The sequence below is a fragment of the Thalassophryne amazonica genome, chromosome 7, assembly GCF_902500255.1.
Source record: "Thalassophryne amazonica chromosome 7, fThaAma1.1, whole genome shotgun sequence".
Classification (NCBI taxonomy): Eukaryota; Metazoa; Chordata; class Actinopteri; order Batrachoidiformes; family Batrachoididae; genus Thalassophryne; species Thalassophryne amazonica.
Genome location: NC_047109.1, coordinates 109,847,140 through 109,862,137, shown reverse-complemented (window position 1 = coordinate 109,862,137; position 14,998 = coordinate 109,847,140). Strand labels below are relative to the sequence as shown.

At 38.9% G+C, this 14,998-nt stretch overlaps 1 protein-coding gene across 4 annotated transcripts in view; it reads right to left on the bottom strand.

The window, feature by feature from the left end:
• The window catches only part of mroh1 (maestro heat-like repeat family member 1), a 79,402-nt gene that overhangs the window by 32,432 nt on the left and 31,972 nt on the right, over nucleotides 1-14,998 (bottom strand). For all 4 annotated transcript variants that reach the window (XM_034175328.1, XM_034175326.1, XM_034175327.1 and 1 more), the window contains 6 exons: nucleotides 14,776-14,917; nucleotides 12,282-12,334; nucleotides 6,655-6,762; nucleotides 2,672-2,791; nucleotides 2,470-2,592; nucleotides 2,195-2,341 (listed from right to left, as the gene is read on the bottom strand). In XM_034175328.1, the coding sequence (XP_034031219.1) occupies nucleotides 2,195-2,341; nucleotides 2,470-2,592; nucleotides 2,672-2,791; nucleotides 6,655-6,762; nucleotides 12,282-12,334; nucleotides 14,776-14,917 (693 nt within the window). The remainder of the gene's footprint in view (nucleotides 1-2,194; nucleotides 2,342-2,469; nucleotides 2,593-2,671; nucleotides 2,792-6,654; nucleotides 6,763-12,281; nucleotides 12,335-14,775; nucleotides 14,918-14,998) is intronic.

Sequence of the window (14,998 nt, the reverse complement as noted above, 5' to 3'; positions counted from 1 at the left end):
ATTGTATATATTCTTATTTATTTATTGCATTTTTTTAATCATTTTGCATTCATTTTACTTGGGTATTGGTTGTTAGCTGTATTGTTTGGTTGTGTGTATTTTGGAGAGCATCTTATATATGATTTTTGTTTTATGATAATCGAATTTTATTTTTGACTGGCTTTTTGCATCCATTTTACTTGTTTTTTTTTTAGTTGCCGCAAGCCCTCGGTGGTGAGGAAGATGGTCTATGTCAATTCCCGTACAGGATGGTGGACAGTGAAGAAAATCTACATCCAGGGTTGATCTTGATGCCTGTGCGAACAGTGAAATCCTCTACTTGATCCATTACCCAGGTGCCACGACGTGCACGAGGGGTAATAAATATTGATGTATTTGATTTAAAAAACTGGTCTCATATATTCTTACAATTTTGTGTAAACATGCCTCAGAACATTCAAATAGTATAAAGTGCTGTGCAAAAGAGTTTGATGCATTTATGGTGTCATAATGAGAATCTGCTGTATGATATCTCATACTCATGAAGAAATAAGTGAAATGTTTGCCTATTTTTCACCTTTGTGATGACGACAGATGTGAGTTGTGATGTGGCTGCTTTGTTCTGAAAAGAATGGTTGTGCGTAGTCAACAATTTACACCCACGTGACTCAAATTTCCAGTGATATCCACATATGCATTTGCCCCAATGCTTTCTGGGGGAAATGTCCGATACTTGTGCCTGTTTGGATTTCCCCAGTTTAAATTAAATTAGGCGTGGGGGTGGGGGGGCAGAGGTCAAGGACACAAGAGTCTCTTTTGTTAAAAATTCACTTGGACCAGCATGTGAACTGATTCAAAGGCGTCTCCTTGAGTGTGTCCAAAGCTCAAACCCAACCCAAGTTAATGTTGTCGAGCCACAGCAGCATCTGTGGCATATTAAAATAAAATGAAACCACTGTTAATAACATGTCAGCTATATTTGATTTTAACAAATATAGGTTGGAATTAATTTTACATCTTAACTACCTCTGTTACACTTGAATAACAGACATATTGTTATTATTACCTCTGCCAACGAAGTTATGTTTTCACCTCTGCTTGTTTGTTTGTGAACAGTCTGTAACCCACAATTTTTCATATATCATTATGAAAGTTTTACTGAAGAGTCATATCCTGATTAGCAATAGTTGATTAAATTTTCAAGGTCATAGTTCAAAGGTCAAAGTCAGGAAAAATCTTGGAAAATGGGAAAAATTCCTAATTTTAACATTGAATGACTTTTTAAAAATTCATAACTGTCAAAAAAGATAAAATTCCTTACATATTTGAAAGTGTTATGTAGGATGTATCCTTTATCGACTGACAAAGTTTGATCTGGATCTGGCCATTTAAATTTAACACTGAAAACCCAATTTAATGTATATTTTACATTATAGCTTAATCAAACGTGCCCCAATCACTTTCACATTTGAAAGTGAGGTGCAGGCACTCACTATCACCTGATAATGTTTGATCCGGATATGATCTGAATTGCGGATTTTGTAGACATTTGAATTTCATATTGAAAAGCCCATCTGGTGTACATTTTACATTATATCTCAATCAAAAGTGCCTCAATCACTCATTTTTCTGTTATGGATTTACCTACACCACCAAAACTGGATGGAAGCTCCAGTTTTATGCTTGTCTGTGTATTTTTCAGTTATCAGTCAGAAACCAAACGCCCAAAAACCAATGACAAATTGTGTGTAGCAGAGACAACCAATGTTCTGTGAAAATGAATAAAACCGAAAAAGGTGAGTAAACAGACAAAACCACACCAAAAACTTTGATTCAATGCATGAACTGAATACATTCTCCTGACATGGGATCACACCTCATTTAGCTTATGAAAAGCCGCTTCTAACAGGACTTTGACCTTGAAAATTTTTCCAAGGTAAAATTTTGTGTAACTGGAAACTAGTGTTGGCGGATGTTTGCATTCTACGAGCGCGGTGCTCCAGTTAAAAGCGCGTTATATCACAAATAACTAAAATTCTGAAGCAACCAGCCCTGTTCCAAACTATGACTAAAAAGCTTTGCCCTTGCATAAGCTCACACTTCTGAATCTCACATGGTGTGTCAGTCCAAATGAGAGACTGCAACTCTTATTTCTGATAATCGAGGTGCAAAATGTAAGGGCAAATTCTCCATAATACCGTGGAACTGCCATTACCTTTGTATTGAAGTGTTTACTGATGCAGCGCAGGATGTCGTGGTCTATTCGAGTCAGTATCTTGTCAGGAGGTGCATTCAGAGCCACGTGGCCGTAACAAAGGATTAATGTGCTTTTCACCTTTTCTACCTCGACATCATTACGCTCCTGATGAAAAGGAGGAGAAAGAAGTTAAAACGCAGAAACAAACAAACAAGACAGAGGGGGAGAAAAAAAATCATGCGTTATGGTCAATGTGATCTTCAATTTAGACGTAGTTTAGTTTTTGTTTGTACTTTGAGCAGGTTAAAGATGCTTGGTGACTTCTTGAAGGCATCCGACTTGCCAAACTCATCCAGCTTTGCCAGAGTTCCCTCTAGATGGCTGTTGGCACACAGCCCAATGCCCATTGCGACTCCCTGACAGACACAGGCAGAATTAAAATATTGAAGCCCAAGACTGTCTCGTGCATGAAAAAGTCTCCTATAAGCTCAGCACCTCTCTTTCAATGGCGTCGTTGTGTCGGGCTGCCAGGAGGATCTCCTGCAGCTGCTTTTTCACAACCTCCTTGCTGTAGCACTGCTGGAGAGTCACTCCTATACACCGATACAGGAACCTCTGGAAAGGTAAAGCAATTATGAAGGAGGCAGACTACCTCTGTGTAGAACCTGTTGGAACTCGAAACAGCTCAAAGATCTCATTTCAAAAGGTAAAGACCAGAGACGAGTGTGCTGGACAGAATTTGGAACTTTCAGACAGCCACTCCACTCTTGGACGCTGATCAGCCAGATGTGCAGTGGTATCAGTCGGACTGGCACAAGTCGTATGACTAGGAGGAGAAGCTGTTTCCATCAGTGCAGCATACTGAAAGAATCTGACATACAGTATGGTGGCTGTTCCAAACTCACTCCACCTTGCACAGTCTGTAATTTTGTTATACAGTAGTGGTCAGAATAATAGTAGTGCTATGTGACTAAAAAGATTAATCCAGGTTTTGAGTATATTTCTTATTGTTACATGGGAAACAAGGTACCAGTAGATTCAGTAGATTCTCACAAATCCAACAAGACCAAGTATTCATGATATGCACACTCTTAAGGCTATGAAATTGGGCTATTAGTAAAAAAAAAAAGTAGAAAAGGGGGCGTTCACAATAATAGTAGCATCTGGTGTTTACGCTACAAACTCAAAACTATTATGTTCAAACTGCTTTTTTAGCAATCCTGTGAATCACTAAACTAGTATTTAGTTGTATAACCACAGTTTTTCATGATTTCTTCACATCTCCGAGGCATTAATATTGTTGGTTTGGAACCAATATTTTGCTCGTTTACTAGTGTGCTTGGGGTCATTGTCTTGTTGAAACACCCATTTCAAGGGCATGTCCTCTTCAGCATAAGGCAACATGACCTCTTCAAGTATTTTGACATATCCAAACTGATCCATGATACCTGGTATGCGATATATAGGCCCAACACCAAAGTAGGAGAAACATGCCCATATCATGATGCTTGCACCACCATGCTTCACTGTCTTCACTGTGAACTGTGGCTTGAATTCAGAGTTTGGGGGTCGTCTCACAAACTGTCTGCGGCCCTTGGACCCAAAAAGAACAATTTTACTCTCATCAGTCCACAAAATATTCCTCCATTTCTCTTTAGGCCAGTTGATGTGTTCTTTGGCAAATTGTAACCTCTTCTGCACGTCTTTTATTTAACAGAGGGACTTTGCGGGGGGATTCTTGCAAATAAATTAGCTTCACACAGGCATCTTCTAACTGTCACAGCACTTACAGGTAACTCCAGACTGTCTTTGATCATCCTGGAGCTGATCAATGGGTGAGCCTTTGCCATTCTGGTTATTCTTCTATTCATTTTGATGGTTTTCCATTTTCTTACATGCGTCTCTGGTTTTTAATTTAAATTTTAAAGCATTGGAGATCATTGTAGATGAACAGCCTATAATTCTTTGCACCTGCATATAAGTTTTCCCCTCTCCAGTCAACTTTTTAACCAAACTACGCTGTTCTTCTGAACAATGTCTTGAACGTCCCATTTTCCTCAGGCTTTCAAAGAGAAAAGCATGTTCAACAGGTGCCGGCTTCATCCTTACATAAGGGACACCTGATTCACACCTGTTTGTTCCACAAAATTGACGAACTCACTGACTGAATGCCACACTACTATTATTGTGAACACCCCCTTTTCTACTTTTTTGTTTTTACTAATAGCCCAATTTCATAGCCTTAAGAGTGTGCATATCATGAATGCTTGGTCTTGTTGGATTTGTGAGAATCTACTGGTACCTTGTTTCCCATGTAACAATATGAAATATACTCAAAACCTGGATTAATCTTTTTAGTCACACAGCACTACTATTATTCTGAACACTACTGTATATAACCTTTGCTGCATTATACTGTAAATATTTCGATGAAAATCCTTTTAATGTGTCATTTGATGACTTCTAAGAAACTTACAAAAAAATTTATGTACATGGAAAATGTACTTTTAACCTCTTAAATGTGTATTATTTTATATATTCGAGTAGAGAACATCAACAGCTTTCAGTGTGCCAAGTTTACCCATTACTGTGCACGTGCGTCATTAGTAGAGATGGGTATTAACATTTTATTGATATCGATACCATTATTCATTCTGCTTATCGAGCCGATTCTGTCTGCTGTGCTTAGTTGCAGCCAAAATCTGGCAACAGGTCCAGAGACTACGCTCGCTGTTTTGATGCAGAGCGCTCCAGCAGCGAAGAAAAAGCACAGGCATTGTGTTCTGTGCGTGTCTGTTTATAAGAATCTTCTCGCTCAGAAGAAAAAAAGAGCACCAACAACTACCCATATCACTCGGAAAAAGACACCTGCACCGAGGTGGAAAAAGACGCTGCGGAGCGGCGCCACGACGAAGAAGCGCGATCAGAGGAACTGTGAAATACTGGTCAGTTACTATTAATAATTTCTTATGTGTCCAACCTCGTAGGTTGATCGTTAAAATTTCATTTGTTCTAAAAGCATCATAATTATTTATAGGAAAATGTTCTATTTTTATTTCTCAAACAAATGTTTGGGCCTGAAAACAGGTTTTGATCTTTGGTTTCATTCTATAATACTGGACTTATTTTTCTACTAAGGTTTGAACTTTGAGAGTGTTTACACAGGAGAGAAAAGTGAGAAAATGTGTGTAGTGAGGGGTTTTACAGCCTTAAAACATCTATAATAATTGTAAAAAAATAATGCTGACTACTTCGCGGAATTCACCTATCGCGGGCTATTTTTAGAACGTAACTCCCGCGATAAACGAGGGACCACTGTACTAAAAGTAGGCTTTACAGGTTTTCTATGTCAACAACATTTTATTGAGTCTTAAAGTAAATAAATATGAAATTGGTCACTGGATCCTTAAACTCTGGACATAATAAACTACATAGTGGATCCTTGATCTCTGAACATAAACAGAAATAAAAAAAAATCTGTAGTTTTATCAAAAGCATTTCCTTTCAGACATTACTGGCATGAATCTCACTGCATACCTCTGAGCTGAGCTCTTGCAGCTCTCTGTCCTGCACGTCAGCATCTATGTAATTCATAAAGAATGCAGGACGTCTCATTTTGGGAGGGACAAAATGTTTTAGTTGATTGTAGTTTATTGTCTGTATTATAACATTCAGAAAGAGGTGTCATTTTATTTAATCAGCAATTCGCTTTGAAGTTATTCATTCCGACCGGACTCCAACGTGACTCTGCAGAGAGCGGCGCAGCATTTGGAGCTCTGCAAACAGAACGGAGGACGACTGTCATTTCTTGTCTGCAACAAGACAAGAGTCTCAGTTAGTGACTTGAATCCGCACAGAAGTGACTCACGATTGACATATTTTAATGGCTTTGAGAGGAGTTAAGAAGTGGACTTGCCGCTTCTGAAGAGCAGTGAATCAAAGAACCAACGAAGCAGCACATCGAAGCACTGCTTCATTGGTTCAAGGTTCAAAGCGGAGTCGCGCTGCAGAAGCAGTTGATTACAGAGGCACTGCAGGGTCTGTAATCAATGTAGAGAAACGATAATTTTCCCGTCAAACAGCCTCAAAAACAATGGCTGCTCTGACGGACCGATAAGGGAATCGTTAAGCAAAAAGACTATTGATATCGGTGGATCGAATCATTTCTTAACAATACCCGAAAAGAACCGGTTCTCGATACCCAACCCTACTCACTAGTAAGACTGGCTCGTTTTAAGGCAAACATGGATCAAATGTTCGTGAACATCCAATTTGTCAGCGGATTTAGGACATGCTTGCAGCTCATTACTATCCCATACTTTGCTTTCTTGCTCCAACCGCTGGATTGATGCACAGCAAAATGATGGAATTTAGCAACATAAATGTCAAGATGTGTGGCGGCGAAGCCATTTACACTGCGTGACACATACAGACTCCGCTGTGATTTGTGTTCAAAATAATGTGACTAAATTACTTACCTTCTCCTCCAAACAGCTGTTATACGTGGAAAGGTATCGTGTTGCCTCAGCTGCCAAACGACACACCCACTTGTCATCGTCAATAGTAGCCAGGGTTTTAGACAACAGCTGGAGTTTTAAATCACATGGTCAATACCTTTTTGTAGAAACATCGCAAAAGTACATGATCATCTTTTCAAGTAAGTAAACAACACAATCTCCATGTATCACTTGATAGCTGCTGCAAAGTTTTCTGCACGTTTGGGTTTTCACACATTTTGACCATTTTTTAATTACCAAAGTAAAAAAAAAAAAAAACAGCTTCTTTATATTAATTTCTACAATTATGCTCTCTAAAATTTCAGTGAAAATTTTTTAAAAAGTGATATAAATTATCACAAATAAAACTATTAAACGCAAAATAATGGGAGAGATAATTATGGGCACCCTTTAGTTTAATACAAATAATCATTTCGAACAAGTCCAAACATGGATAATAGAACAAGTTACTTAAGTAATATGTACTATATGGTAAGTATGTCTGGAATAGGCATGTTTTAAAAATGGAATGACCTTGCAGCCAGATGGAGACATGTGAGGGAAGCCACCAAGACACCCACAGGAACTCTGAAGGAGTTATACAGGTGTTTGTAGCTGTGACTGGAAACTGTGCACACTTCTCCATCTGCGTGTTGCATCACTTGTTTAGACTTTGTGGCAGCACAGATTAGAAAAGCTGTGTAGCTGGTGACTGAACAGACAAAAACTGCACTATGCACAATGTCACCAGTCACACCCATAGAGGTGTATAACACTCTAAAAACCTCATCTGTGCTCTACTCAGTGTTTTTGGTGAAACATTTTACACTTACAAGTATTGAGTAAAAGCTGTGAAATCATTTAAATATACAGTAGTGTTCAGAATAATACAACCCCTGGCAAAAATTATGGAATCACCGGCCTCAGAGGATGTTCATTCAGTTGTTTAATTTTGTAGAAAAAAAGCAGATCACATACATGACACAAAACTAAAGTCATTTCAAATGGCAACTTTCTGGCTTTAAGAAACACTATAAGAAATCAAGAAAAAAAGATTGTGGCAGTCAGTAACGGTTACTTTTTTAGACCAAGCAGAGGAAAAAAAATATGGAATCACTCAATTCTGAGGAAAAAATTATGGAATCACCCTGTAAATTTTCATCCCCCAAATTAACACCTGCATCAAATAAGATCTGCTCATTGACATTGACCCTATGCCATGACATTGACCCTATGTGTCTTTTTGCAAGGAATGTTTTTGCAGTTTTTGCTCTATGGCAAGATGCATTATCATCTTGAAAAATGATTTCATCATCCCCAAACATCCTTTCAATTGTCCAAAATATCAACATAAACTTGTGCATTTATTGATGATGTAATGACAGCCATCTCCCAGTGCCTTTACCTGACATGCAGCCCCATATCATCAATGACTGTGGAAATTTACATGTTCTCTTCAGGCAGTCATCTTTATAAATCTCATTGGAAAGGCACCAAACAAAAGTTCCAGCATCATCACCTTGCCCAATGCAGATTCGAGATTCATCACTGAATATGACTTTCATCCAGTCATCCACAGTCCACAATTGCTTTTCCTTAGCCCATTGTAACCTTGTTTTTTTCTGTTTAGGTATTAATGATGCCTTTCATTTAGCTTTTCTGTATGTAAATCCCATTTCCTTTAGGCGGTTTCTTACAGTTCGGTCACAGACGTTGCCTCCAGTTTCCTCCCATTCATTCCTCATTTGTTTTGTTGTACATTTTTCGATTTTTGAGACATATTGCTTTAAGTTTTCTGTCTTGACGCTTTGATGTCTTCCTTGGTCTACCAGTATGTTTGCCTTTAACAACCTTCCCATGTTGTTTGTATTTGGTCCAGAGTTTAGACACGGCTGACTGTGAACAACCAACATCTTTTGCAACATTGCGTGATGATTTACTCTCTTTTAAGAGTTTGATAATCCTCTCCTTTGTTTCAATTGACTTCTCTCGTGTTGGAGCCATGATTCATGTCAGTCCACTTGGTGCAACAGCTCTCCAAGGTGTGTTCACTCCTTTTTAGATGCAGACTAACGAGCAGATCTGATATGATGCAGGTGTTAGTTTTGGGGATGAAAATTTACAGGGTGATTCCATAATTTTTTCCTCAGAATTGAGTGATTCCATATTTTTTTCCTCTGCTTGGTCTAAAAAAGTAACCGTTACTGACTGCCACAATCTTTTTTTCTTGATTTCTTATAGTGTTTCTTAAAGCCAGAAAGTTGCCATTTGAAATGACTTTAGTTTTGTGTCATGTCTGTGATCTGCTTTTTTTCTACAAAATTAAACAACTGAATGAACATCCTCCGCGGCCGGTGATTCCATAATTTTTGCCAGGGGTTGTAGTAGTGCTATGTGACTAAAAAGATGAATCCAGGTTTTGAGTATATTTCTTACAGGGCTGTGAAATGAAAATTGTGAAATCCGAGGAAAATTTGCAGGGGGTCTTCGGGGTTGCAGCATCCAGAAGCTGGAGTCTAGGTCCCTGTGGGGCCCCAGAATTCAATTTTTGTCTAATGATACATTTTCAGCATCTCCTGGAACAAAAAGTCTCAAAATTAGTGCATATTTAAATGACCCTGTATTCAACTTTAATTTGACCTGTCAATGATGATGTTGAAATAACAGAATATGACATGGAAGTAGGACCTGGAATGATTTTCCTTTTAATTGTAAACCAAATTATGCATTAATTCAGAACAATTAGACTACATGAAATTTATGAAGACTGAAAAGACTGTTACATTTCAAAACCACAGCTAAACCTTGTAAAATATTGGAAAATCATGGTAAAATATTAATAACATACCTTATAGTAAAAAGTCACATATTCTTGTGTAAATTCATGCAGCCTAAATCCATTCAAAGCCACAATGTCTATTTTACAATGAAAGAAAGTCTAGATTATTGAAAAAAGTCACAATCTTGTCTAAAATCCTGTTTGAACAGCAGAATGTTTATTTTCCAGGGAGAGAAAAAATTCTTACCGTGTTCCTGATAGCACACAGTTCAATTTCCCGTTTCTTTTATCTTTCAGGTATGCTGATGAAGCCAGCGACAATTTCACGGATTCTTGTCCTTATAAGACTTTTTCAAACAGTCTTTCTCGCTATCTTATCTCTGATCGACGTCTGTCCGTGACATGGACATGCTGCACAAGTCTTCTTTTAAAAACTTGAAAGCTCTAAAAGTTTGGGATGTCCACATGCCAAGTTTAGCTGTGGCGTCACACAGGAGCCACACAGCGTCGTTGCAGCAACCGACCAGTCCTGCTTTACGACAACTGTCGTAACAGCTACACTTTGAGTGGCATTTTTCCTCCGCGAAACTCCGCGGATCCGAGGAAACTGATTTGTATCTGTAACACAGATCAGTGTCCACAGACTTATAAAACTTACACGATGTCATAAAAAAAGTGAATGCTTTGCGATAAGCATTTTAAAAACTCAGTGATGTTCACGATTAAAGAGTACATCACTAACACCCCACACCCCTCCCCATGATGAAATCCGCGGAATCTCGCGGGTCCGCGGAGTTTTCACAGCCCTGTTCTTATTGTTACATGGGAAACAAGGTACCAGTAGATTCAGTATATTCTCACAAATCCAACAAGACATGCATGATATGTACACTCTTAAGGCTATGAAATTGGGCTATTAGTAAAAAAAAGTAGAAAAGGGGGTGTTCACAATAATAGTAGCATCTGCTGTTGACGCGACAAACTCAAAACTATTATGTTCAAACTGCTTTTTCAGCAATCCTGTGAATCACTAAACTAGTATTTAGTTGTATAACCACAGTTTTTCTTCACATCTGCGAGGCATGGAGTCAACCAACTTGTGGCAACCTTTCAAGCTGTTATTCCACTCCAAGATTCTTTAACAACATTCCACAATTCATTCACATTTCTTGGTTTTGCTTCAGAAACAGCTTTTGTGATGTCACCCCACAAGTTCTCATTTGGATTTAGGTCCAGGGATTGGGCAGGCCACTCCAAAACATTAATTTTATTGGTTTGGAACCAAGATTTTGCTGGTTTACTAGTGTGCTTGGGGTCATTATCTTGTTGAAACACCCATTTCAAGGGCATGTCCTCTTCAGCATAAGGCAACATGACCACTTCAAGTATTTTGACATATCCAAACTGATCTATGATACCTGGTATGCGATATATAGGCCCAACACCATAGTAGGAGAAATATGCCCATATCATGATGCTTGCACCACCATGCTTCACTGTCTTCACTGTGAACTGTGGCTTGAATTCAGAGTTTGGGGGCCGTCTCACAAACTGTCTGCGGCCCTTGGACCCAAAAAGAACAATTTTACTCTCATCAGTCCACAAAATATTCCTCCATTTCTCTTTAGGCCAGTTCATGTGTTCTTTGGCAAATTGTAACCTCTTCTGCACATCTTTTATTTAACAGAGGGACTTTGCGGAGGATTCTTGCAAATAAATTAGCTTCACACAGGCGTCTTCTAACTGTCACAGCACTTACAGGTAACTCCAGACTGTCTTTGATCATCCTGGAGCTGATCAGTGGGTGAGCCTTTGCCATTCTGGTTAATCTTCTATCCATTTTGATGGTTGTTTTCCATTTTCTTACATGCGTCTCTGGTTTTTTGTGCATTTTAAAGCATTGGAGATCATTGTAGATGTACAGAATATAATCTTTTGCACCTGCATATAAGTTTTCCCCTCTCCAATCAACTTTTTAATCAAACTACGCTGTTCTTCTGAACAATGTCTTGAGCGTCCCATTTTCCTCAGGCTTTCAAAGAGAAAATCATGTTCAACAGGTGCTGGCTTCATCCTTAAATAGGGGACACCTGATTCACACCTGTTTGTTCCACAAAACTGACCAACTCACTGAATGCCACGCTATTATTGTGAACACCCCCTTTTCTACTTTTTTTTTTTTTTTATACTAATAGCCCAATTTCATAGCCTTAAGAGTGTGCATATCATGAATGCTTGGTCATGTTGGATTTGTGAGAATCTACTGGTACCTTGTTTCCATGTAACAAAAAGAAATATACTCAAAACCTGGATTAATCTTTGTAGTCACATAGCACTACTATTATTCTGAACACTACTGTACATGATCTTGGTAAATCTAAGTAAAAATGATCAGTATAAGTGGTCCTTTCCAAATATTCTGAATTAAATGTACCAAACAAATTAAGGATATTTCAAAAAATATAATTTGTTAACCAAATGCTAATTTATTTCAATGAAATAACCTTAAATAATAAATGTAAATTTAAGATAAAATTAACTGTTTTAGGCATATCATTTGGTAAATCAAACTTAATCAAATTAATGTGTTTCAGAGATCTTGTTAAGGCTGTATAGCTGTTTCTTACTGTGATATATACAAAGCCACTGAATGTTTTTAGAGTGTAACACTTTCGGTGTTAAGCACAATGGTGCCCAAATATTTACACACTGCAATGTATTTCCTAAATTCCTCTGAATCCGTCATCACCTCATCTGGACTGGATTTCAATTCCACACACAAGCATATTATGAGAAGAATTAAATAATATTTCAACCCAGAAAATTGTACCTTGAGCAGTTTCTCATCCCACTGCTTCTTATTCAGACTCTCTGCGTTTGACTCTGAAAACAGCAGAAAACCACTCAGACTTCAATTTCACATCCCTCCTCCTCTCCCCCACCCAATATTTAATAACCCCCAAAACAACAAAAAATAAATAGTGGTGTAGCGATACACAAAAATCACGGTTCGACACGTACCTCGGTTTTGAGGTCACGGTTCAGTTCATTTTCAGTACAGTATGGGAACAAAATGCAAAACCTAAATTTGCTTGTTGTTTAAACCAACTTATACATTATACTTGTAATGTTATACAAACAGGAAAATAAAATAATTGCTAAGTGCTGCTTGGTAATTATGGCGGAGCTGAAGCAGAGGCAAGAGACGTGCCAATTCAGATGGATTTTGAAAGGCTGCAGAATATGGAATGGTACGGTAGGCTTTGATTTTTGTTGCTGCTGTTTATAACACTCTAATTACAGTGGTCCCTCGTTTATCGCGGGAGTTACGTTCTAAAAATAACCCGCGATAAGCGAAATCCGCTAAGTAGTCAGCGCTATTTTTTGCAATTATTATAGATGTTTTAATGCTGTAAAACCCCTCACTACACACTTTATACGCCAGATTTGGTGCAGCTCCGCACAGCAGACAGGAGGGTGGTGTGAGTGGCATCACCGCGATTGCTCTCACTGCCTCCGGAGGCAGTGAGAGCAATCGCGGTGATGCCAACCGGTGCCACGACCAGCCCGCCTGATAAGGACACAGAACACAATGCGCTGTTTAAAAAAAAAAAAAAAAAAAGCATGCAAAACGGCACAAAAAAAAAAAATCTGCAAAACTGCGAGTCCGCGAAAGGTGAACCGCGTTATAGCGAGGGACCACTGTATAGCATTTTCGATTCGAGCGTCTGTTTACTGCCTAGCTATTACTTGCGGACTACCGTCATTACCTTCGGGTTTTTGCCGTTTTCAAGTGCCTGGCATTGCATTCATCGGTTTAGTTACGTTATTTTCACGAAAAGAATAGGAAATAAAACGGCGAAAGTTTCGAAAAAGATTGCGGAAACAACAGTGAACATGCCGCCATGTTTACTACGTAAGTTCCTTGACCATTTAAAGATTATTGTGAACATATTATTTGGGTGTTGACATTTTATGTGTTTCCTGTGAGCGGTGCGAGAACATGGAGGACGGTAAAGTGTCTGCAGTTGGGAGCAAATGCGTGTGTGCAGGCAGCCTGACATTTCGTGCATCGCACAACACCGCTGCTTTCGATCAATCTGCCTGGATTTGAAAAGGCTAAAACCTTTCGCCCTTGTTTTGTGCAATATGCTGCGACACACTGGTCAGACATATCTACAAACAAAGTCCTGAGAGCTGTGTTTTAATCAAAGTTTCTGCTGCTAAAAAAAGTGTAAACAATGGCCGCCAGGCGCGCAAGCCGATACGGTCTACACGTAGTGACGTATTTTAGGCTTGATGCTCCAGCGGGAAGCTGGTCACAGGGCGTGCACATTTTTTCAGTGGCGAGATGTTCAAATGTTATATATAACGGAGAATTGCGTCCATTTTCCCAAAACGCTTAGGTTGACCGAATTATATAACCTTTGTTACATGTAATAAGACTATGTTGTCTTTAAGTGTCATAACCACTTAAATAAAATGTTCTCAAATAAATAACAAATACATGAAATGATGCTGCCAATTGATTTCCTGAAAGCTGCGCTTCTCATGCGGTGTGAATTCACAGACACACAGTGTAAATATAAGGTCTCACCTGTGCGTTTAGTGAAGAAAGTCACTCTCAGGTACTTTGCGCCGTCAGATCAGTTAGCGGAGCGGAGCCTCCCCCCACCCCCCCTTACCCACCGGTTCTTTGTCTTGGCAAAACAAGTTGAAAAAGTCACAGCCCCTCAATAACGTCTCATTTACCACAGCCTCCATGCGATCCTGGCTGCACACGTGATGAAATCTCAAGAAAAATTCTAAAATTACTCAGTTCTCCATGTGGAGCAGGGACACCATGTGCGCGCTGGATGACATGTGCATCAATATTTACGTGCAACACTTCAGGGGGGAAAAGTATGTACGGTACGTATTTAATTAAAAGTTAAAAAAATCTTTCTGTCTAACATCTGTCTGTGTAAATATCTCATGTTACAACGTGGAAACTCGCGGCTTATAGACAAGTTTGGCTTATTTATGTACAATTTCTTGTTTCTTTTTAAATTGGTGGGTGCAGCTAATATTCAGGTGCGCTCAATAGTCCAGAAATTACGGTAAGCACACACAACGTGAACTCACCCGTGCACAGCACTGTACTGAAACAGTTCAATACTAATACATGTATTGTTACACCCTTAAAAATAACTAAATAAAAATAAAATGGGGACAAAAAGAAACAGTAAAAAAAAGACTGGTTGTGACAGTAGTGAAAGTATAATTTTCTCCAGTGTTGTTGCCACCAACAGATAAACAGAATGTGTGTTTGTACTTCTTCATACCATCTAATACTGACAGCAGTGGAGGAATCTCTTTATCCCACAGCGTCTTGGTATTGCGGTGGATGTTGACATTGAGGATATGGAGGAGAGACAGAGACGGAGCACCGTGTCCTCTGCTGTTGAACGGGAATGCTGCATTCACCTGGGAAGCAATAATACAAAGTCTCAGACTGAGAGACAATCAGAATCCTACTGAATACAGAAAAGCAGCTTTTATTACACG